Raw genomic sequence first — 26,546 nt, 5'->3', positions numbered from 1 at the left:
GGGAAAAGAAGTAACGTTCTAAGCACATAGGAAACCTGTATTCTGAACATTGTTGGCAAGTCATTTTGAATCAGCTGATCAAATAAATGAAGTTGGCTAAATTCTAGGAAGTTATTTGGGGGTCTTGGATGGCAATGTCACAAGTTTAACTAGAACTTTTCCAACCTTAGTAGATGTATTCTTGCCATAAATCATATTTGCTCCCTGGATTATTGAAAACTATCATGTCTATTTTTATCCAAAGTTTCTATACAAATTAAACAGATCCAAAGATAACAAAAATATTCATTACATATTCTATATTTATATTTTATGTTGTTTTGTTCTACATTTATATTTGTAATGTAAATATTAATGTAAAAAACTAATGTAACACATTCTATGTTTATATTCTATTTTTTTTATATTCTATTCTATACTATATTATATTTATAATATTCTAAAATAGTCTATAATCTTTTAGATCAGGGTAGCTGCATGTTAATATCCCATTCACAGATATTTACAAAACGGACATTAGAAAACTCTATTTCCATGTGGTTTCCTAAAAGCAAAAAGACTTTTGATTGTCAGAGTATTGAGAGTTTAACATATAACATACAAACTGCCTTTTTTGTATACTCTACACTTAGTTTTGGACTATTTAATGCAAGATTATGAGAAATATCATAGTAAAAACAAGCTGAAGAAACAGTGTCCCACAAGTATAAGAAGCAGTGGCACACAGAATCATTTGTAGTGATTGGTTGCAGACAAATTCTACAAGCTGACTAACGTCCCTCAATAAAAAGGGACATTTGCCAAGATTAATAAATAATATGTGAGGTTCTAACAATCCCTAATGAAACTACCAGTCAATAGTTTAATAATCTATTAAGCTAGAAAGAGAGCAGATGACACAGACACAATAAATTACATGTCTGTAGTCTTGCAGACAGACACTAGCTGATTGCCAGGTAATGATACTTTCACAGACAATGGAATGAACTTCCAATACAAAGCCGGATACTATTCTAGTAAAGTTCATGCACTTTGTAGTAAAGGCTCCTTGGGTAAGTTATGTAACCTCTCTGAATTCTAGTTTCTTCATTTGTTGTAAGAGAAAATACAATATTGCCTCCTGGAACTGATGCAAGTATTAAATGTTACAATTGTTCTTGGCAGTTAATATTACTCAATAAATAGCAGCTGTTATTTATTGCAGTAGTTATTAGCTCCCATCCAAGACTATACAGGATACTATAAGTAAGATACTTAGAAAGAAATCAGAAAGCTCAAGTGAAGAGAAATCTCAAAAAGATGAATACACTTAGTTGTGAATTTACAAATGCTAAGTTGATTCAGAGAAAATTTAAAAAGCAGCCAAATAACTGTCTAGAAGTTTGTCTTCTCTAGAATAGGAAAAGTATGAAAGGCATTATGAGGCAAATGATTACTTTTTATAGGATGCTTGACATTATTTTTGTCTTGTGATGTGAGTACCTTGTGATATTTTTATTATTTTTAGCATCAATGTTATTTTGTCAGAAATATTTTTCTCCATTCAAATATATAACATATTAACGTGTTGCTTCAATTTTAATGTGACCCTTACTATATTCAAGGAAAATTTCCAGCTAAGACAGTCAATGAGAAAATAGAGTATGCTCAGTGAAAATTCATTTTGGAGCATATTTTGCTGGAATACATCTCTTGCACTAGGTAAGCAGCATCTGTGACTACAAAAGCACTTGAACATTCTCTATATCAGGGAGTCTCCTTCTTTGCATAGAAGTTTTAGGCAGAAAAAGAGCTTGTGATTTATGCCTGTGCTACTGTGCTATTGTTGTATGCATCTGGGCAAGGAGCACACTTTTAAAATGAATGTTGGCCACGTTTTGTTAGCTCCTGAACTCTAAAGAAAAAGTACAAAATAAAGGCCCCTCCGCTCTACTGCATGCGTAGGAACAGAGTGCCTGCTCAGAGCATCAGAGATGCTAGTGCTGGTCTTAGGGTTTCTGTCCATTTTTTTTTTTTTTTTTTTTTTTTTTGAGGAACGTCAGCCCTGAGCTAACATCCGATGCCAATCCTCCTCTTTTTTTTTTTTGGCTGAGGAAGACTGGCCCTGGGCTAACATCTGTGCCCATCTTCCTCTACTTTATATGGGACTCCGCCACGGCATGGCTTGACAAGTGGTGCATCGGTGCACGCCTGGGATCCAAACCTGCGAACCCTGGGCCGCTGCAACAGACCGCAAGCACTTAACCGCTACGCCACGAGGCTGGCCCCTCTGTCCATTTTCTGCATGGAGAAGAGGTGATTTAATCATGAGGTGCATGTCTCTTATGCTGCTGGGTGATGGATTCATCCATCATAGAGACACTAGAAATAAGATGCTTCACTTTTTTCCCCGAATAGTAGCAGGTTCTTCTTCTTTTGATTTAATGGTCTTGAAAAGTTTTAGTACAACAGCGCTTAGCACAGTATCTTGTGTGTAGTGGTTTCTCAACAGTATCTGCAGAATCAAGTATTAAATGAGTGCATAAGCTAACTGATAAGCTAATGGATAAACTCTAAGATCCTGAAGAATATTAGGATGGAAATAATAAACCAACTAATATATGATGACAGTACTTATTTGTTGAATCTTTACTAACGTGCTACGCTCTATACTAAGTGCTTTACATGCATTTTCAACTTTAATTCTAAAAAGAACACTATGAAGTAGCTATTATTTTTAATTTCCACATTTCAAAGGAGAAAACTGAGATCCATAAAGTTTGAGAATATTGTCTAAGGACGTCTAGCTGACCATCTAGCTTGTGGCAAGTCCGGGTTAAACCTTGCTCTGTCTTACTACTGAGTGTATGCTTGTAACCACTGCCTAATGCTGCCTCCCAGGTCTCGAGATCAGCCACATTGCAATAAACAGGGGCATGGCCATCTCAGAGGTATAGATAATTTGAATAGAATTCCCTCTCACTCTTCCCAACGTATTAGTTGACTTGGCCTGGTTCTGGAAGCAGTCACATTGCCAGTTTTGTTGCCCTGTGATTCTTGTGATTTTGTTCCTAAAACCCTGCTAGAACGATAAGGAGTTTCCACTTTGTTTCTATAACATTTGGGGTGGAGGGAAAATACAGGCTACAGGATAGATACAGACAACAGGGAGGGAACATGCCTTGCTATGTTCCAGATGCTCATCAGTGGGTCTGGTTTATAGAGGAGGAATAATATCCCCTTAAATTCTGAACTTTAACTTGAATTCATGATCTTATCTTAATGGATGGATCCCAAAGTCCTAGTAGATGCACCATGATTCAGAGTCTAGGCTAGGTTGATCCCAATGGCAATTCTTGATTCCCCTAATAGAGTTAGGAAAAGAAAAGACAACCAGGGAATAGAGTCAGTGCACAGATCAGTGAGCATTTACATGGCTCTTTCCAAATTTGTTCCTGCAGCATTGAAGGTCAAGGGAGAGAGATTTCTCCAGCATCATTTCAGACCCTGGGGAATTCCAGAGATGGTTCTAGTAGCACCACGCTTGTTTGACTGGACATAAGTTGTCCATTTTCTTTAGGACATACCATATAGGCTAATTATTTTGCTATTGTTTCCTTTTGATTCTTCTCAGATATTGAAAATAAGTCAAACATCCTTTTTGAAAGAAGTCAGTGACAAGAGTATGGCCCATCATTCTCACAGTCATGAAGTAGTAACATTTTAAATTTCTTGACAATAAAGATGGAGATAAAAACAGAATGTGAAAGTGGAACCTGGAACAAAGTAACTCATTATACTTTATTTTCTCTATATTAAACCATAAATACTACATTCAACCGTAGTCCCTAATTTTCTTAAGCTTCTTAGCAGAAACCAAATCTCTTGGCATCTCATTTGGCATGTGTATTTCTAGATAAAAGAAACAAAAGAGGCTGATCTTTCAAAGACTTTTTATCTTTCTCTAAAAACGGCATTCCTCATTGCCCTTTTTATATGGGGTGAATAAAAATGACTCTCTATTTTAAGCACATACGGTTTCCTTAGTACAGAATTATCCTGTGACACAAAAGACGAAAGTACATAATATTTGAAAATAATGAGCAATAACAGAGTTTCCTGCACCAAGATAATGGCTTCATTCTTCTCTGACCCCACTAATCCAATGACTCAAAAAACTCAGAGCATAGAAAAGAATGAAATTCCTCTTCATTGTCCAGTTTGAACAAATCTAGAGAGATTCTAAAGGGCTAGAAGCAGATATCATCAAAGGTAGTCCAAGTGATTCTGTAAGGGTCATGAAAGAGCCTTCCATTTAATCTTGAAAGCAGCAGTACCTCCTAAGGAAGTGGAACAACACATTAAAGAGATAGGATCTTAACCCACAGAGCAGTCCCTAAGAATAGGAATAGCTACAATTTATTGAGCGCTTACTATATGACAGGCACTTTGCTGTGCATTTTAAACGCATTTCTTATTTAATTATCTCAACAATCATGCCCCATTGGTACTACTATGATCCTATTAAAGAAACTGTGGCATAGACAGATTAATTGACATGTCCAAGGTTGTATAACTGACATATTGGAGATTTATATGATTATATCCAAGGACTGTCTGCCTCCAACATCCATGCTTTTAATCTCTGTGAATAATGTTTCTCTTAGCTCTATAGCAATGTGGAGTTATAATGCACCTAATAATCTATTTAATCAACCTCTTACTCAAGGTTGGAATCTCATTTGCAACATCTTTGATATGTATTCATACTCATCCAACCTGGGTCTAAACTTTCCTAGTAATGGAGATTCCGGTGTGAGAGAAGCATAAGAGAAAAACGAAACAAAATGAACAAACAAATAAAAAACACTGCTCTTCTCATTTCACACACATTAGTTGTTATAAACACAGGAAAGAAAGATGGATATCACTAGACATTTTATAAAGGAGGAAGTTGAGGTTCAGAGAAGCTGAGTAATTTGTCCTGAGGCATGCAACCAGTAAATGATGGGGCTTGTTTTTCTGGTTGTAAAGCTCAAGTCCTTTCCTTTCCATCAGCCTACCTACCTCTGGAGAGATGCTAGTAACAAGGTATTAATTTCATTTTTAAATGTAGGATAAATGTTTATAGTGAACTTTTTTCACATTAGGCTCATCAAGGTAGGCAAATGGAACTTACATGCTCCTTAAAAGTTCCACATGTTGGTCATTGGGCTTCTGTTGGAAGTAACACAGAAAATGTCTAAGCTTTCTTTGCAATAGCTGACTTTCAAATATTTCAGGTGAGTTATCATATTTCTCCACTCTCTAGGTTTAATTTCAGCCTAGGTAAAATAAGTTCCTTCCCTAGTTCCTTCTACATTTCACTCCTGTTTTCTTAAAATATTATTTTAAAACCATGGTTTCTGTTTTTCTTTCGTTTTTAAAGAGAAGCAACTACGTTGGTATCTCATCTGTGGCTTTAAAGATAAAAAGATCTAAGAGCGATAATCTTCAGAGCTTCTTTAGAGCTTCATTATCTGCACAGGGACAGAGTTCCAAGTCATTTGCCACCCCAGTTGTATTTCTCTGGATTGTCAATGTTGTTCTCAAAGTGTGTAATCTAGGACTAAGAAAATAGCCCAGCTGAGACCTGACCTAGTGCTGACGCTGTATTTCTAGTAGAATAGTAGTTAAACATTTAGGCCAAGATGTCAGATTGCTTGGTTTCAAATTCTGGCTCGCTTTCCAGCTATATGATCTTAAGTAAGTTATTTAACTTGTTGGTGTCTCAGTTTCCTCATTTTAAATGGGAGAAAATGGGAACACCTATCTTAAGAAGTCATTGTGATGATTAAATGCTACCACCATATTGACCTATTTGAGTTTGTACGCATAGACTCTGCCTTCTCTCCTATTACAATGAATGAACTGTTCACATTCCTGTCTAAGGCTAAGCCTCCACTTTTGCAGTAGATCTCATACTTTTTTGCCTCTTCAAGGACATTGCCCAAGTATCTCTTCACTGTCCTGAATTAACAAATTTTCCTTCTCAGATGTATCTTTCTCAACAGCACACTGTTAGGGCCATTCTTTACAATTCCACTCCTCCCTTTCTCTCTTGAATTTATTCCAGTTAGATTATTTCCTCCACCATTGCACTCAATTTGGTCATGTCAAAGACATCAATAAATTCTGCTGATCGGCAACACTTTACACAACTGATTTCTCTCACCTCTTTGAAGCACTCTCTTCACTGAGCTTCAGGGAAACCATATTCTCCTGGCTTCCCCCCTGCTTTCACTGGCTGCTTCTTTTTAGTTTCCTTTGCTATTTTTTCCCCTTTTCATAACTCTAAATATTGGAGAACTTCTCTTTTTTCTTGATATTGAGTCTCATCTCCATTCCATCTATGTTCATTCCCTTGGTGATATCATCCATTCACATGGCTCTAAAGGCCATCTATATATTAACGACTCTGAATCCAGATCTTCTGCCTGAATCTCAAGTTTTTGCATCTAACTGCCAATCAGGCTTTCCACTTGCATGTCTATAGGCATTTCAAATATAATATCCCCCAAATAGTGCTTAATTTCTCCCGAAAAGAATTTTGTCTAAAGTTTCCCTTACTCTGTTCTTTCAATTCCTTAGGTCAAAAACCTTAAAATCATCATTGACTTACTCTATGTCTTTCACAACCTAGATTCAAAGTATGAGCAAATCTATCAGTGCACTGATCTAACTAAATGTCCACTGAATAACTAAATGTCCTTGTATAATTTCTTAATTATCTTGTTTTCAATAATTTCTAAATCATGTTTGCTTTAACCATTCCAAATGGAATATGATTCTCCTTACCTGATAGGATGGAAGTAAGATAGAAGTTGAATGGTTCTTCTATCTGACTCTGGTCTGTCAATATTCCACCATCTGAGCTAAGCAATGGGTATAATGAATACAAGTAAGTTTGGACTCTTAAAAGTGATCCCATTGAAGAGATACAAAATTATTTCATTTGTGTACCTTCTTGGCTAAAAGCATTTTTCAACTCTCATTTGGAATATGCATTTATAGCTTTTAATGAACCATACAGAAAAAATTATGTGTGTGTGTGTGTGTGTGTGGTACCAAGTTTTTGACCAACAATATTGTTCACAAGTTTATCTCCCACTGTTACTTATTGCCAATAATCAGCTTCAGGGTAACAATTTGCCACCACCTTGAATATTTAAATATGTAGCTAAGGGTTCAAATGAAATTCCTAAAGAAAAGTTGTAAAAATATGTTGAAGGATAAATATGTAGTTTTATGAGAGGACTACTTTGAAGAGAGAGCACCCGTGCATGTATTTATAGGTTGGTAAAAAGAGAAAAAATATTATCCATAATACTGTATACATTCCTCATATATCAACATGCCTTACACTCTTAGGTGGAAGTCTTCTACCTATGAGGTACAGCAGAATCTTAAGCATTAGAATTAACCATTTTCATGTAAGGGTTCCATTTTCATATAGGTTCTATTTTCACAAAAGAGGTTAGCTTTCTCATTTAAATTGAGAAAACCTGACTACACTAAAGCCATAGTCAGGGAGATACAGTTATAAGCAAGATTGAGGATTTAAAAGTGATTAAGTAAAATGGTAGGTGTACCTTTTGCTTAGTATGTGCTAACTGTGGTATACACTGTAGAGAAAGAAGTATAAGAAATAGACTCTGTTCTCAAAAAGATTCTACAGTTTTTGGGGGAGATGAGATTAACATACGTGAAACAAATGCTCATTGGAGAAGACATTTTATAATTAAGTGCTATATTGTAAGAGGTTCCAAGTTCTGTGTAATTATGGAGAGGAAGACTTATGAGAGTTGAAGAACTAGTTACAGGCAATTTTAAGAAAGAGATGATCTCTAAGTTGGGTCTTGGAATATGAGAAATGTACAGCTAAAAAGAAAGGGAAAGGCTTTTCATTGTTGAGTCAAAAAGAAAGGGAACAACTGAACAGAGGCTAGGAAATAAGAATCAGTCTAGCAATTAGGGAAAGTGAAAAGAAACCCACACGTGTGGTGTAAGGCTTCATGGTTGGGCAAAAATCTTAAACGAGGCTGTGTAACAGGGGGAGATCTAATTGCGAAGAGCATGACTGGAGAGAAGTTTTGACTTGATGTGGTGGGTAATTGGGAGTCAATAGGTTTCTGCTCAGGAGAGTGGTGTGATGAAATGATGCTTTATTAAGACAAGTCTGCTAGTGGGTTGCAGGACGGGATTGAAAGAGAAAAGGATAGAAGTAAGAGAACAGGTAGAAAACTCCAAAGTAAATGAAGCATGAGTGAGGTCTTTGTGAGCATTTTTCTGGCCTAAGGCGTTCTTGAGAAAATGTAGCAAATATAATTTTTAAATAACTTTTATAATTTTGAGTTTTATGACTTTTTAACCTGCAAGTGACTTGTAGATATAATGCCACACTTGGAGATATTTAATGAATAATTCTAATTTTGATCTCAGTGTTTTCTATTTTGGAGCCATTAAACTTTGTTTTTCGTCTCAAATGTTTTCCCAAAATGTCGAAAAGCTGGCAGACCCTGGGACCTATGCCTGTCATGCCTGAGAAGAAAATATTCTTGACCCTGAGGAGATGAAGTTCGTCTTCGTGGTCTTGTCCACTTTTTAATTGAGACAGTAGAAATAAGTAAATAACATATGTATGTTTATATCACGTATGTGGCACTCATTAATCTTCAGGATTCCACTTTAGTTATTGAAGGGTAATAATCTAGATTTTCAAAGCAATCAGTTGTTTGGATTCTAGAGAAATACATTTCTCCATCTTCAGTAATCTTTTGATGTTTAGGAAGAATAAAAAACTCTGCTTTAAGCGACTTTATACTACTTTGAAAAAATAGGAGTCAGAATCTGAGGATTTAATAAAAAATAAAAATCCTATTTACGTTATTTGTTGTTATTCTAATCGTTATTGAAGTGTTTACCACTACTTTGTAATTAGAGGAAAATGGATCCAGCAGCTCTATCAGCTCCAGCTCTTTGTGGTTTCATTACAGGTTGGCTTTAACCCAATAGCTCCGTCCCTGTCTCTATTAAAAAGAAGAAGAAAAGTTTAGGAAAGATAAACCTAAAATTTTCCTAGAAGATATAGAAAAGCAGCTATTAATTCGTCGGGCAAAGAGCTGGTCCTTTAACATAACTGTCCATGTCCTGGAAAGAACCAAGCATGTTCTACTTGTATAAACGGTGCTTACTGTTTCCAAATCAGTGGGTGCAAGGGAGTAGGTTTGGTAGCAAAGCATTTTTTTCCCCAAAATGTGTTTTGCGGGGGTTGAGACACTTAGAAGGATGAGGGATTAATTTTGTAAATATGGTGCTTATTGTTCCATTACTTCTTTTAAATGTAATAAAGAAATATTAGGTTTGCTGTAAATATATACTATCAATGCCAATGAGATTACTTAAGTTGATATAAAAAAAAGTTGATATTTTTTTCTAAAAGATTTAGCCTGAAAGAAAATGTTTTCTATCGTATTTTGATGGAAAATTACATACCAGTCGTACTATTACCTCTGATAGAGAAACCAAGATGGAATTTTAGGTTTGAAAAACACGTTCTGGCTTCCCTTTGGTATACAAATGAGAAGTTGAATTGCAATATGGCCAGCTGGTAGCTTCTGGGGTGGTCGTTTCACAATCTGAGATACATGACACTGGAAGGGAGTCTAGCTTTAACTTGGCATCTCAAAAGGTTAGTACAGAAAACTCAGGCCTTTCTTTTGATGATGATCATCATTATGTCAACAGCATGTGTTTATTATCTATGTGTACCTATACTACAAGTTTATACAAGATAAGTCAATGCTCTTCAGGCCCTGACTAACTACATACCAGAGAACGTTGTAAGCCCTTTACTGCTATTAACTTATTTAACGTTAATAATACCCCATAAGATAGGTAATATTGTTATCTCAGTTCTATAAATGAAGGAAAATCATTGTAGATGGAACATGAATAAGCATTTTAAAATTTAATAAAATTCCTAGCTGATATGTATTTTAATGTTTATTTTTTTTAAATAATAGTTTTCCAAATACAGAGGTAATAAAAGGTCCCTTTAAAAAGTATATATGTATTTATAGATATACACATACATAAGTAAAAAATGGGTGAATATTTTTAGATGATATGCAGTTGTGGCAAAAATCATGGAAGTGGTACTAAAATACTAAAGTTGAAAATGGTGGTTTAATGGAATAAATCGAGGGTTCTGGAGAAGATTATTTTAAAAATTTAACAAATAGTTGTCAAAACCTATACATCTTCTTGGAAGTGGTGTTGTTTGTAATATTATAAGTAGGATCTAAAATTCATAGCACATCTCTAAGATCTTTGGTTTTCCTTTTCTTTTTTTTCCTTCCTCCATTCTTTCTTTCCTCCCTCCCTCCCTCCCTCGCTTCCCTCCTCCTTCTTTCATTCTTTCTCTCCCTCTTTTCTTCCTTCCTGAGATTTCACATTTGGAATTATTCCATAAGAGACCGAATCAAGGTTAAGAATTTGAGAAGATGTTCTTTTTTAGATAATTTATGGTCACTGTTTTTACTCAATTTTCTACATTAATTTAATTAAGGAGCTTTAATCATCATGACACATCCACAGATCCCATGGCCACACAATAGCTATAGTAACTGCACAATTATTTAAATTGCTCATTTGGTGTTTGAATTAGTCACGATACCATATTTATCAAAAAGGAGATCCTAACAACATCATTTAATCATAAAGTTTTTCGTGTATAAATTGATGAAGAAAGAATATTAAAAATAAATCTTGGAGAGGGAAAAATAGCAGCTCTTTCACTAGAGAACATTTAAATGGCTTTCTCTGTACTCCACTGATGAAATTCTAAAATATAAGTCAACCACAGTGTGAGGGGAATAAGAATACTGTGCTCTTTGGTGAGAATCATAAAGACAGTCTCCAGGCATTCTTTCTAATAAAGTAAGCTACCTATTCTTTATGCACGGCCTGTTTTTTCTCTCTTTCATTTGAAGTAACAAGTTTCTTTCTCTTAACAGGGTGCATTTGTAAATATCAGCCAGCCCTCCCCTGCAAACACTGCACCAGCCCACATATTTATTCTTGGCAATCAACAATATTTTTCCCCAGCATATCTCACAGTAAGGCCTGTGCAATCTGCCCAGGACTCTTGAATGTAATTGTAGCTGCCTCTATACAGGGAAAGTCTATAGGAGAGAGAAATAATTTTTTCAGGGCGTACAATCAATGTATAGATGTGTATGAAATATTTAGGACCCCCAAACTGCTTTAAAAATCAATAGTGGTGGGTTTTTTTTTTTGGACCTGCATTATCAAGATAATCGCCTTTACTTTTTACTTGCTTTATCAAGAAGAGCAAGGCAAGATGAAATGATCCTCCAAGAAATAGTGAGAAACTCTGTCTTTCTTTTATATTCAATAAATGTAGTCATTGATTTTAGTGCCCCGCACAACCCTTAGTCAGGCACTGTCAAGAACATCAAAAAATCGATTCGGAGTAGAGCTAGGTAAGCAGATACAATAGGGGAGTTCGCAAAATCCCCATCAGGCCATGGGTTTCTGGTTAACATTAGATTCATTTCTGAAACCTGAAGATTAGAAGCTCCTCTTTGGAATTTGGAGTCATTAGTATGTGTTAGAGAACCTGACAAAATTGTGTACATTCTATAAGGCTCACACACTTGGCAGAGCTATTCCCATTTATGCTGTGTACTCTCTGCAATTATTTTCATTTCTATTTTGGTGAGAGATGAAAGCATCATGCACGGACAACTGTCTTCCTAGAAACGATCTGCAGGGAAAGAAATGCTTACCCAGTGCAGCAATAAGCTGTTTTGTGAAGGGGCTATAGATTGAGATGAGAAGATTTAGGTTAAAGCTCTGCTTTCAACACTTATGATGGCTTTACAAAGCCACTTTACAGGTTAAAGAGTAGCGGGTGTACTATGCTACTTTCTAGCAAAGGTGAGACAATGAATATATATGTGTGTCTGTTACAAGGGAAGGAAAATCTCAAAACAAATGCCAATGCTATGGGAGAAGAAGAGAATTGGAGAGGACTGGGACAGCAATGGAAGTAAGACTTCTTTTGTTTTATAGTTTGACTTTTGAGCCATGTAAATGTGTTATATAATTATTAAATAAAATTAAATCAAATTTTAAAAATCCAAACCAAAAGCAAAATGAAGTGGTAGTTTAACCATACAGCAAGGAACTATTCCTAAACTGAAACTTAAAATGTAAGTTAAAACACAGAAATTCTACTGTATGTCCCTGTTGGGATATGTTCTAAAGATGAAAAGCACTGCAAAGAAATCTTAACCTGTTTTTGGTAATTGTGTCATTAGTAACAATAATGTTGGTATTTTTGTTTAAAATTATTATAAATACATGAACATATATACACATGGATTATATATATATATATTTAACAGGGTAAATAAATAATCACGTTAATACATTAGGAATCAATATTTTCAATGACGAGAAAAGAAACAAAATATAAAATCAAAGAAGTTGAATAAAAGCCCTGTAATACTAAATCTGTTTTCATCTTAAATTTTTAAATTTATTTTTATTTTATTTTTTAAAATTATTTTGTTGAGGCCACATTGGTTTACAAGATTGTGTAAATTTCAGGTGTATATCAATTAGAAATATCAATATAAACTCATGATGTATTTTCTTCACTTCTGGGGCAGAGAATATACAAGTCGATGTATCAGAAGACAAGGAAGCCATCAACGACTACTGAAGTCAGGTTAGAAGAACACAGGAGCCAACTTAAAGGGGCTGCCACTGGCCAAAGATAGAACAAAATGAGGATCAAAAATAACAACAGCTGAAGTGGACTGAAACAGATATGTCTGTTACAACTGTGACTTCACAATGATAAACAAACAAACGCAAAAACAACTAAAGGCCAAATAAACCTCAGTGGTCACATTTGAGGGATTCTAGGGAAACAACTTGTTTTGAAAACTGCTAAATAAAGGGAAACAATCAAGCATTTATCCTGCCTTCATTGCACAAACTTTACTTCAGGATTACCAAATAATTGACAAGGGAAAGTTCTTCTTTAGAGAATAATCTAGTTAATGAAGAAGGAATGACAGAACATCTCCATTTTGCTAAGTCTAAATAAATTTAGGCAAAGACTATCAGTGGCTGCTAAAATTGTTACTGTTATGGGCCGAATTGTGTCCCCTTAAATTCATATGTTTAAGTCCTAACCCTCAGTACCTCAGAATGGAAGAGATATGGAGATATGGTCTTTAAGCTGGTAATCAAGTTAAAGGGAGATCATTAGGGTAGGCCCTAATCCAATATGACTGGTGTCCTTATAAAAAAGGGGACACAGAGATACACATAGAGGGAAGGTGATGTGAAGAGACACATGGAGAAGTCAGTCATCTATGTGCCAAGGAGAGAGGCCTGGAACAGATCTTTCCCTCACAGCCCTCAATAGAAACCAACCTTACTGACTCCAGAACTATGAGACAAGAAATTTCTAAGTTCCCATTTTGTGGTACTTTGTTCCAGCAGCTCCATCAAACTAATACAATTACATAAAAATTAATGGGATGATTATAATGGGTAGATCAGGTTGTCAATATCTAAATCTGCTCGTCAATCTTCACATCACAAAAACAGAGACAGGCAGGCATTTTGTGTCTGCTGATAGAAATACATAACATGGCTTATGAAGCAGTCTTGCCAAAGCACAGCAAAAGAACTAATCTAAATCTGATCAACCCTCAAATATAGGGCATAGAGGAACACATTTACAACAAGGGGATGTAATCACAAAAACTAAGATTTTTATTTTTAAAGAAAAATTTACCAGGGGGGAAATAAAAGAACAAGAAACATTTAGAATAAAAGATTTTAGATAACTTATCAGCCAATCGCAATGTGAGTATCCGTTTGGACCTGCTTCAAAAAGTAAATAATAAATTATGAGACAGGAAAAGTTACTTTAGATCTCCTGGTGATGGTGTCTGTAAAATTAGCATAGTAATAGTTCACAGATCATAGTATTGTGGCAAATATTAAATATGACAATATAGGTAGAGCACTTAGCATAGTGTTTGATGCATAGTTTAGTTTCAACTATCTATAGACCTGGGTGTTGGTTAAACTCCATGATACAATTGCTATCAGTATTACTTAAAATGATGTGATATGTACATTTTACTCTGTATGTGCTTACGGTGTGTGCACACAAGTCCACATATACACTTACTGAGTCCCAGTGTGGACCAGTATTGGGCTGGAAGGCTCTTCACTATCTATTCCATTCCCCATGCTCACATAGCCCCTCAAAACCACCTGGCCCTGGGCTCACCTTTGGTAGGAGATGCAGGAAAGTAGTTTTGTGGAACTTTGAAAGAAAAGTCCAGGCAAGAGTTAGGAGGGAAAGGCAAAAGGAAGAGCCGTTTAAGGAGGTTAAATACTCCACTAAATGTCTTCCCCAAATTAAGTCATTCCATGCCTGCCATTTTCAGGGAAAGATAAACACAGTCTTCCGGCACCCACAGGGCTAGGCCTTGGAGAGAATCAGTGTTTGCAGCCAGCTGGATCGTGTTTGGACAAGAGGAAGAACACATCTGGCCATTAATAGTGATAATTGCTCTTTGGTTAAAAGCCATCATTTAGATATAGGAGACGTTGCAGCTGACAACTATCATGAATCAGGTGATCCCATCCTACAAATTTTCACTGCAATTTTTCAAACAGTGGGTTTGAGAGAGGGGATACAAAGGTTAAGGAAATACAGTTCACTTTTTTAACAAATATACAATCTTGTTTGCATCACAGGAAAATAACTCTAAGACACAGAAAGATATAACATCATAAGAGAGTTATTATGAGATTAAAGTGAAGTAAGGTATCAAATGAGAGAGAGTTTTCATCTGGTTAGGGAGATTGCAAAAAGTCCTCACGGAGGAAGTGGCATTTGAGAGAGGCTTTTAAGAAAAAGGAGTACAATGAGAGAAAATAGTGGAGTGGCGGAAAGAGAGTTTGTGGATAGAGAAGGGAGGGCATTTCAGTAGGGCCATAGAGTTGACAGATAAAATACAGGATTCCCAGTTAAATGTGAATTTCAGATAAACAGCAAATAGTTTTTTTAGTATAAATATGATCCATGCAATATTTGGGACATACCCTGAATGTGTTTAGAGAAATAAGTAAGGTTTTTTTGTTTTTTTTAATAGAATTTTAGGCTTCATAGAGGAAGGAAATGGGCAATAATGTGGGAAAGACATTTTGGTCATATGGAGAGGGTCTTAGATTCCAGACAGAAGAATGAAAATGCAATTTTTATGGGGACTGTGGAGACATTGTTTTTTGTTTTTGTTTTAGTGTGGGAGTGATGTGATCTGAAATGTACTGTAGGAAGAATAAAATGGTAGTGATGAGAAAGAGAAAAATTGAGATGGGAAAGTGGCCAGGAAGTGACAGATAGTGAGAATGTTAATTTAGGTGATGGAAATGGTTTGGAAATGAAGATGGTTGAGATAGAGTGGAGTAGAAGCAACAGATTGGATCTCGGGGACAAGAGTCAAAGATGCCTACAAGTTTATGCCTATTGTGATGATGATTTCATGAGCAGCTGGGAAAGGAGGAGGACCTGGTTTTAGGAAAAACAGACAATGTCAGGAGGAACTGGCAGGGCATCCAGATGAAGATGTTCAGTAAGCAATTACAAATATTTTTCTGACCTCACTGGTTTGGAATTTTACATATATAAGCTGTTAAATTCAATAAGTTGGTCAAACCTGAAGGAATCCCTCTATTTCAAATTAGAGGCAAAAGAGGAACCAGTGATTGAAGAGCAAAAAGACAGAAGACCAAGAAAGATGAAGAAATTGTGCTGGGTCTTGGAAATCCTGAAGTCAAGGTCAGTTATCACTCTTAAACCATTCAAAGCAGTCAAGAGTAGACTGAAAGCCAGCAATGGTGTTGGTAATTTTTGACAGAGCTGTTTTAGGAAAGTAGCATGGGTGGGAGTCATGCTTTTGGAGATTGAGGAGTAGATGGGTGATGAGGGAGTAGAGGAAACCAAAGCTGTGAGAGGACTGGTGGTTGAAGAGAAAACCGAGGCGAAGGAGCCAACAGAGAGACAAGACTGAAGATTTAATAAAAGGAAGGAGCAAAGTCTGAAAAGAGAGTGCAGCAATAAGATTAAATGCATACACAGAGAGATTAGCCTTAAAAAGGAGAAAAAATCTTCCTCAGAGTTAAACGGAAGGAATGGAGGAGAGAGAAGAATTTTAAGGATTTGATGTGTGACATTGGGGGAATTAATGTTTAGTCTCCACTTTCAAGTAAGAAAGGAAATGACATTATGTGCTTTGAGAAGAGCAGGGTGGAGGGCTCATGGAACGTGGACGTTACGTCCCATGTCCTGCCACCTCTTACAGTACACCTCAGACATCCTTTATATAGATCCCTAGCAAAATGGAAGAGAAAGTAATGATGATTGCTAGGTTATTCCTTGGTGTAATGTATTTTCTTGCAGCAGGCGTAACCCAAGAGCAAGAAGCATAGGAATGGAGTCTCTTGTATGTGCTGGGTGCCTGTTGCACAGGCTCCTCCAGAAGTACCAGATGTTCATCAGACAGCACTCTATTTAGAGTATTCACACGACTGTGTGCCATCCCTTGGGTGTAAAATCTGATTTGACATAGTTCACAAAAATAGAAGGCAACTGACTCTATTTTTGTGGCTTCACGTAAATGAAGTTATAGCACCTCACATTGAGTTTGAATATAGCAAAATTGGATTTAGTTTCATGATATGGTTTTAGCATTACGGAATATTTGGTTAAAAGATCTTCCAGATACATTCAGAAAATCCCATTGATCCCATCATTACTAAAAACAACCCATTAATGTGTGGTCTCATTGCATGATGACTATTAGCTGGACTTATGGAAAGGGGTAAGATAAGAAATTTCTTTCTCCTGATGACCTATTTCTAAAATAACTACAGCTATAAATAAGCCAATACATATGTTATATGATAAGGATTTTCTAGTACATGTGCTTAGGAACTGATAGATAGCAGTTATTCTTGAAAAGGCAATTACAAAGGAAAAAGTGAAGATTGTCATTTCTAAGACTAGGAAATGTTATACCAGAGGAATTAAAATGAATATGCCTGAATATATGGGATCATAGAAGCAATAGAATTTAGATTTGGAAGCTAATTTAGGGATAATTTTGTCCAATCCCTTTCTTTTAAGTTTGAGGGATCCGAAGCCCAGAGAGAGGAGATGGCTTACCGAAGGATACAAAGTAAAGGCACAAGTCTTTTGACTCATGGTCCCAGGTGATTTCCACTCTGCCACAGCGACAAATTTCTACCAGGTTTCTGGACGATTATTTTCAGGGCCAGAATAGTGAGTGTATGGTGCGTACTAGGCACTCAATCAAGGGTTTCTTAATTGGACAATTGTATCTCTGTTCTGGTCACTGACACCCCTGTAGTTGAAGGATCACCCTCCACATGCAGTTTTTTCAGTACCTAATAAGGCTATTTAAGGCAAAATTACCTTAGAAAAATGTATTTTAGAATTTATCATGTATTAACATATTCATTATTTCATAAAAACTTCCCAATAATGAATCAGGGGTTATTAGTCCATTATTTCAGATGATAAAACTAAAGCTCAGTAAATTTATATAACTTGTTCAAGGTCAAACAATCAGAAAATGGTAGAGTTTGAGCTCAACTTTGGTCCTCTGACTCCATGTTTTCTTTGCTATATGTTATGGTTTCTCCAGGATATTTATGACCTCTGGGGAAAGAAAACCACACCTGTGAGAGAAGAGGTTGGGAGGAAGATGGGGAAGAGAGGGAAGATATCAGAGCTGGTGGGAGGCTCTTGTGGAGAAAGCTGGTGCCAAAAAGAGATCAGATAACACATGAAGGATTTGTGTTCTTGTGGGGGATATCTGTTTGCAGGTTGCAAGCTACAAAGTCCTGGGTTGGCTCCGAAGAGGAGAAAGCAATGAGGTACAACTTGGAAGGAGGTGTTGACTTCTAAGTGCATTTGAAAGGCAGTGGGTGGGAAAAGCATAGATATGGGAATCAGGATACCTGGATTTTAGTCCCAATTCTGCCATTACTTTATTATGCCCTTAGATCAGGCCCTGCCCCCCTTTCTGCCTCAGCTTTCTCAGTTTAAAATGAGGTGTGTTCAACTTCATCGTTCTCCAATATTTTTCTTCCTTTACATCATTCCCATTGATAAAGACTGCCAATAATTTGGGAAATGCCTGAAGTGAGCCTCAGCAAACTCAGAATGCAACCCACATTCTTGCTTGCAAAACACCTAGTTGTCTTTTTTTTTTAACAAAAAAAAATTTTATACACCCTTGACTAATTACATATAGTGATTATACATGTTGTGGTTGATTAGCCTACTAAGTTGGGTCATAGAATTATTCTCCCTGAATACTTTAGAAGAGTAATTCACCACTTTACACTCTGGTTATATTTGAAAGAAGTTACATGGGTGACAGAAAAATTACAACTGATTTCCACTGTACGACCCATCACTAATAATCACTACTGATCTTTAGTAGATTTTGCTATAGCAACTATCAATATACTCAAGGGAATTGTTAGTTTATTTCACCATTTTCCTGAGAGAATTTTAGGCCAGAGATTTTTACCTAGAGTTTAAAGCTCTTGGGGTACTGAAAGAGTGGAAAAATTCCAAAGATCATTTTGCCATGACCGACTGATGCTGTTTTACTGTGCAAATGAAGACCACAGCTATCAACCAAATAAAATAACAACCACTAGGTTAAGTTCAGAAGTTTTATCACAGATGTTTTCTTTTCACTGGTATATTGTTTCTGGCTATTTGTGAATGTACAGACATTAATTGTAGGATTTTGGCCCTTAAGTAGAGTTTTAGCTTAGTGTTGATGGTATATGGAAGGATTTTAGGGGGCTTATGAATACTCTAAAACAGTAGAAAAATTTGGGGCTATATGAATTTGTGGATATATAGCTTTCATCAGCTTCTCAAAGGAATCACAAAAGGTGACAACAAAGGTTAAAGGTTAACAAAGGTTAAAGAATGACCATTCTTCATATCCTACAATAATGTCGCCATTGAGATATTTCTTTGATAAAAATGGAAGTTGATTTGAATTGTAGCCTGAAATTTTTTAATAAACCCTTAACTACGTGAGGGTTAATAATAGACCTCTGTGAGTGTGTGATACCTGTTTTATACCTGATTCTTAAAAAAACAAATAAATAAAACAAAACCCACTCTGGTGCAAAACATTGCTGATATAAATTAAAAATAATCTGGCTAATAGAATCGAAAGCCCAGAAATAAACCCACACATCTATGGACAGCTAATCTTTGACAAAGGAGCCAAGAACATACAATGGAGAAAAGAAAGTCTCTTCAACAAATGGTGTTGGGAAAACTGGATAGCCATATGCAAAAAAATGAAAGTAGACCCTTACCTTACACCATACACAAAAATTAACTCAAAATGGATTAAAGACTTGAATGTAGGACCTGAAACTATGAAACTTCTAGAAGAAAACATAGGCAGTACGCTCTTCGACATCGGTCTTAGCAACATATTTTCAAGCACCACGTCTGACCGGGCAAGAGAAACAATAGAAAAAATAAACAAATGCTACTACATCAAACTAAAAATCTTCTGCACAGCAAAGGAAACCATCAACAAAATGAAAAGACAACCTAACAATTGGGAGAAGATATTTGCAAACCATACATCTGATAAGGGGTTAATCTCCAAATTATATAAAGAACTCATGCATCTCAACAACAAAAAAACTACCAACCCAATTAAAAAATGGGCAAAAGACCTGAACAGACATTTCTCCACAGAAGATATACAGATGGCCAACAGACACATGAAAAGATGTTCAAAATCACTAACTATCAGGGAAATGCAAATCAAAACTACAATGAGATATCACCTCACGCCCGTCAGAATGGCTATAATTAACAAGACAGGAAACAACAAGTGTTGGAGAGGATGTGGAGAGAAGGGAACTCTCATACACTGCTGGTGGGAGTGCAAACTGGTGCAGCCACTATGGAAAACAGTATGGAGATTCCTCAAAAAATCAAGGATAGAACTACCATATGATCCAGCTGTTCCACTGTTGGGTATTTATCCAAAGAACTTGAAAACACCAATTTGCAAAGGTACATGCACCCCTGTGTTCATTGCAGCGTTATTCACAATAGCCAAGACTTGGAAGCAACCTAAGTGCCCATCAAGGGACGAATGGATAAAGAAGATGTGGTATATATACACAATGGAATACTACTCAGCCATAAGAAACGATGAAATCCAGGCATTTGTGACAACATGGATGGACATTGAGGGTATAATGCAAAGTGAAATAAGTCAGAGGGAGAAGGTCAAATACCGTATGATTTCCTTCATTAAGTAGTAGATAATAACAACAATAAACAAACACATAGGGACAGAGATTGGATTGGTGGTTACCAGAGGGGAAGGGGGGAGGGAGGAGGGTGAAGGGGATGATTCAGTACATGTGTGTGGTGATGGGTTGTAATTGGTATTTTGGTGGTGAACATGATGTGGTCCATGCAGAAATAGAAGTACAATGATGTACACCTGAAATTTTTACAATGTTATAAACCAATGTTACTGCAAGAAACAAAAAATTAAAAAAAAAAAATAAAAACATTACACCAAATTTTTCTCCAAAATGTAGATTTAAAAAAGATTTTTCCAAAAAAAAAAAAAAAAAAAATCTGGCTAAAATGAGGATATATCATGTTCGTGGATTAGAAGACTTGATAATTTTAAGATGCCAATTCTCCCCAAACTGATCTAAGCAATAGAGTCAAGCAATCTCAATTACAATTCCAGCAGTCTTTTTTGAGTAGAAATTGACAAGTTGATTCTAAAAGCTATAGGGAGATACAAAGGACTAGAATATCCAAAGCAATCTTAAACAATAAGTACAAAGTTGGAGGACATACTACTTGACTTCATGACTTATCATATAGCTATGGCAATGAAAATAGTGTGATACTACCTAAGGATGAACAAATAAAACAATGGAACAGAATAGAGCCTAGAAATAGACCTGCACTTATCCAGTCAAAGGCATCCAAACAATCCGATGGGAAAAGAAAATTCTTCTCAATAAGTGATGTGGAATAACTAGATAGCCACATGGCAAAAACCGAACCTCAACCCCTACCTCACACCAAACACAAAAATTAATTCAATATGGATCATATACCTAAATATAAAAGCTAAAACATAGACACTTAAGGGGATAAAAACGCTATGGATCTTCTCAAAGTCACCACAAATATTTTCCTACTTCTTCAAAATATTGTTTCCCAATTCCTTTTCATAATTAAGTAGCTATACCAAATACTTGGAACACATTTCAGTTCAGCCTGGGTAGTTTTGAGATAATCAAGCAATTGCCTAAAAAAAGATATAACTTCTACAATAAGCTAGATGTGAAATCTGTGAGGCAAAGACATATTTTCTTATTACTATATTTATTATTTAAAAGTCAGCAGAAATAATTCACTTACCTTGGATGGATAAAGTTGCCTAGATTTAGATCAAGTGGTTCCAAAAGAGATTTTCTGGTCTTTAATATGATTTTATTATACAGATGAAAAAGTCTATATATTCTCCTATTTGCTTCTCTCCCTTCTGCTCATTTCCAAAGGTAAAAAATAAAACATAACAACAACAACAACAGTGAAACATGCAACACAAAGCTATTTACCGGAGTCCATAGAGAACTGTTCCATCAGGATGCAGTCGGATCATTCGATTTTTCACTGTAACCCCATGCACAAATGATTTCTTGTCATTTAGAAAGTAGGTGTCTGGTACCCAGAGTTGGTCAGCTACCCTGTTGTCTAGCGTGAGATTTAACGGGATTCCAGAATAAGAGAGCCTTTTGTCCTTCCAAGACTGTTGGAAATACATGGTGAGTGTATAATCCTGTGAAATAAAGGAAATCAAAAAAGAATTTTACTATCATCATCATCATCATCTAATGCCTTTTGTCAAGAAACTGATGGCATGTGGTATTTGGATGCCCAGAGACACACTATCTTACTGTCCCCTAAGAGGTTACATTTGAATATATTGACATTTACACTTCCAAGTATAGGGCAACCAATAGGTTAGAAGTATTAGAGCAATAATTGAATGCATGCAAAGCGTTTCCACCAATATTGAGTAAATCCATTTAATTGAATTTTAAAGTTTGAAGTGGGGATGGTCATAAAGGGAAATGGTACTGAGAGATCAACGTTCACAAAAGTCTACCTCTGAATATTATATTTATAGTACTATTTTGGAGGGGAGTGTTTGCTAAATAATAACTAAAAATGGATGCATTCAAAAGGGGAGGGTGTTTTCCAAATTGTAAATGCCTTTTGAATGAATACTGCTGTTTGCCTTATAAAGGTCATCAATTACCATTATCCGGATCTCTCTAGCAAATTACAGCTTGTCTATCAGTCCTGAAAAGTGGGTTAAAAAACACTTTTGGATGGACATATTTATTTGGCCTGAGAAATCAGGGGTGGAACTGATCAACACTTCCTCTCTTACCTCATTCCTGCTTTGTTTCAGGAATCAGTTTGGGTTTGTACTTGAGTCTGTTTCCTACCGCCTGTAAAAGGTTACACTAAGAACGTCCCTTTGCACTTTTCTTTCTGCCCAGGTTTCCCCTGGCAGTGAGACACAAGAAGAGTTGGGCTCAATAAATGGAACAAGCTTACAGGAGAGGAATGGTGATGATTATCTTAGACCTTTAGTTGTTGTCTATTTTTAAAGAACTCCATTAATACAAAGTGTAATTGTCCATTAAAAAACGGTAGCAGTAAAATCAATAAGTCTTTAAGATGTGGGTCCCAATATAATAAAGACAGAAGGTTCACTTTTTCTTTTAAAGTTTATTTATCTGTCAATGGTCACTCTGTGGCTGCTTTAGCAACAGTTAAGAAAACACTGCATAACTCTGGCACAATGTATGTGTACTACCATTGTTATATATACCACTAGTTGAGAAACGTTGACTCAGATCATGCCTTACATCTGGGCAAACTGCACTTTATCTAGATCCCTATATGGATATTTATGCATTTCTGAAAAACTCTGAAAGATAAGACAATAATCGTTCTGGATAATGAGTTCCAGTGTCCTTTAACCATTATATTCAAGAATGCTTACACTGTTTACTCAGAAACCATCTTGCAATAATTCAAAGCCATTCTTTCTTGTTCAATGACAAGAACATTTGCTCTTCGCTATGAATCATACGGTATCCCTTATAAAGGTCTAAAACCACCTTCAACTTTACCTTCACTTACCCAAAAAAGAGAACCCACAGGGTTATATACAATTCTCCTCTCAAATGCTACCATTCCCTTTTGCAGCTCTTCAAGTTCTTAACATCATGCCTTTTTGGAGGAAAACAAATTGGACTGATTCTGGGTTTTAGGTTCCAAAATACCTTGATTACAAGCTCAACCACATGCAGAGCTATGTAATCATGAGCAACTAACTAACCCCCTTGTATCTCAGATGTCTCATTTCTAAAATGAAAATAATAGCATTTTATTGGCTTATTGTGAGCATTACTTGGGAAACTTATGGTGAAGGTATTTAGAAACTGTAACATGCTAAACGAATATAATATATTATGTTCATTGCAATTTAAAGACTAATATCATACTTCCAAATTACTTGGAGTTTACATATCATTTTCACAAGCTTTTCTATTTTTAAAAGATGTTTATGAAAGAACTTGTAAGTAGAAGGACCCCACTGGCCATGACAATAAGCAATTTTTTTGTGATCGATTGTAAGTCTTGGTGTTGGGTTCTTGTTTGTAATTCAGCCAACATAAGAAAACTAATAACTAGCCAAAGACATGTTATTGTAAACTTTGCTGTGGGGATCAGCACAATCAGCAATGGAATACATGTTTCAGTACTCAAGCTGAATACTCATTAGCTTCCAGATTCTCATGAGCGCTACAGGGGATTTCTTCATAATGAGACCATGGGGCGAAATCTTTACTCCCCATTCTCCTCAATAAAATTTTAATGTGTAACGGGAAAAACATACTATTGTAAAGTGTAAAGGATTATAATGGCAAAATAATACTCTAATAATAAATGCTATAATTAAAATACGAGTTTGCAGTAAGTAAACAATGGAAAGTAGAAAGGAGAAAATAATGTAAACATGAGTAATCTCCGTATAGATTTAAGTGTGTGTGTGTGTTTGTGTGTTTAGACTTTTCCCCTTCTCTCTGGAAAATGTTTTGTTTCCTGGAGAGAGAAAACTACATACATATAGAAGATCTTTGCTTGACACAACTCACTCTGTTTTCAGTAAATATTGACTAAAAATCACATCTTGGTTCTAAATTAAAGCAGCAATTTACCCTATTTGCAATAAGAAGTAATTCAGTGAAAATTTATGTATGCTAGTGTGTTACATTTGGAAGTGGGTGGTGTGGGATAAGTACCCTTCAGAACTTTTCCTCTTATGCATTTCTAGGGTTATTACCCTAATCTAGGACCTGAGTCTATGATAAATGGAAATACAGACATATGAGATTGATAATCTTAATAAAAACTTTTTGAAGATAATAATTGTGGTGATAATGATGAATTATGAAAAGACCCAAAACACAGCAATATCTCCTTTTTGTATTATCTACATTATACCACATGCGTGACAATAATCTCTTTCTCCTGGAGAGTTCTCTCTGCTCTGTGGTTTTCGTAACTATTCATTTCTATTACCACATTTTGTTCTTACAACCTTGTAAGATAAGCAAATTCTCTGTGAGAGAATTTATGATTTACATGTATGAGAGACTATTTACTATATTTTAAATAAATTATTCTATATGCATCTTAATGTAAATATTAACAGTGATATCTAAATATGATAATACCTATGATGTCATTTTTGTGTTTCCTATTTTTAGATGGAAAAGAAAGGGTTAAAATTGCTATATTTTGTTCTCTCATACAATAGATTTCCTATTAATTTTTCATTAGTTCAAAGTACAAGCACTCCAGAGAGGATGGAAAATTTTTCAGAAAGAAATTAAAAGTATTAATGCTTTGACCAAGAACACTAAAATCAGTTTTCTTCCAGGTGTATTTACAAGTATTCAACCAGCTTTCTCAAGTGTGCAAAAAAAGTTACTCCTTGAGAGGAAGCGCAACATATTTAGAAACTGTAGGCCATAGGGGATTCTTTGACACTGAGGCAAATTAATGGGATTAATGGGTGTGAGATTGCTAATGAAATCGGTCAGGCTAATTCAGGCATGAGAGAATTTGATTCATTGAGGAAAAGCAAGACAGACAACACCAAATCAGTAGTGCTCAATTAAACTCCAAAAGAACATAATTTTTAAATCTAAAAATATTTAAAGGAATAAAAAAATTGATAATAAATAAAATTCATTCTTTTGGAGAATAAAGGTAACATTCTTTTTAGATTGATAGTTTTAAACTCAGGGTGATTTTGCCGCCTAGGGGACATTTAGCAATGTCCAGAGACAGTTTTGGTTGTCACAACTGGGAATAATGGTGGTATGCTACTAGCATCTGTGGGTAGAGGCCAAGGATACTCCTCAACAAAATGCACTGCACAGCACAGCCCCCACAACAAAGAATTATCTGGCTCAAAATGTCAATAATGCCAACATTAAGAAATCTTGCCTTAGATGAAAATATCTTTACTTTAGATCAGTAAAATATTTCAAAATCTTTCATCATTATTTATCATGATAATATGTATATTAACATATCTACCCTGAGCTTTTAACATATCCCTTAAAACTTTGTGCTAGGGAATGCTGGCATTAGATAGTTTATAATTTGCTACTTTACCATAAATCATTTGGTAAAAATCAATTAATTATCTAGCATCAGTATACGGAAAAGAGGTATGTGTTTTAGGCAAATATACCAAGGTATGCATTTTACCAGAATGGGCTCTGAGAAGACTTTGTAGTACTAGGGCTGGAAAAGTGAGAGTCTCTCATTAGCTGACCTCATGTTCAGCACACATTTCAGACTAATTTGTTAGTGAAGAGACAAAATATTGCTTTAACATCTAATAATTATGCCTCCACTTGGAAGGATCCACTTGGAAGGGAAGGATAAGCAATCCCTCTTTTTCAAACTGTTCTCAAGAAAGTATATATATACACATATTTTTTTTGAAAGAACCAAGGCTCTTGCACACATTTGTATTTTATCTTTCATCAATTTGAATATACATTATAAGGGGTCCCAAGCACAAGTCCCTGTTCCCTGTAAAATGTTCATGACAGTTTAATTGAACTCTGAGATCTGCTTTTTCCAAAGCAAAGGCTGCTTTCCTCAAAGGCTGATTGTAGTCGAGCTGTGCATCATTGCTTACCACCTCTACAGTCCCTTCTGTGATGGAAACTGCCCTGTGCAT

At 35.7% G+C, this 26,546-nt stretch overlaps 1 protein-coding gene across 3 annotated transcripts in view; it reads right to left on the bottom strand.

The window, feature by feature from the left end:
• The window catches only part of GABRB1 (gamma-aminobutyric acid type A receptor subunit beta1), a 373,814-nt gene that overhangs the window by 220,326 nt on the left and 126,942 nt on the right, over window positions 1–26,546 (bottom strand). For all 3 annotated transcript variants that reach the window (XR_015552911.1, XM_087434264.1, XM_087434265.1), the window contains one exon: window positions 21,820–22,040. Coding sequence is in view for 2 of the 3 variants with exons in the window: in XM_087434264.1 (XP_087290390.1) it covers window positions 21,820–22,040 (221 nt within the window). In the remaining variant the exon portion in view is untranslated. The remainder of the gene's footprint in view (window positions 1–21,819; window positions 22,041–26,546) is intronic.

This window comes from Ceratotherium simum, chromosome 8 (genome assembly GCF_057802395.1).
Source record: "Ceratotherium simum simum isolate JZ-2026a chromosome 8, ASM5780239v1, whole genome shotgun sequence".
NCBI classification, from domain to species: domain Eukaryota; kingdom Metazoa; phylum Chordata; class Mammalia; order Perissodactyla; family Rhinocerotidae; genus Ceratotherium; species Ceratotherium simum.
Note: the sequence above shows the minus strand (reverse complement) of the source record. Positions and strands in the feature narration are given on the sequence as shown.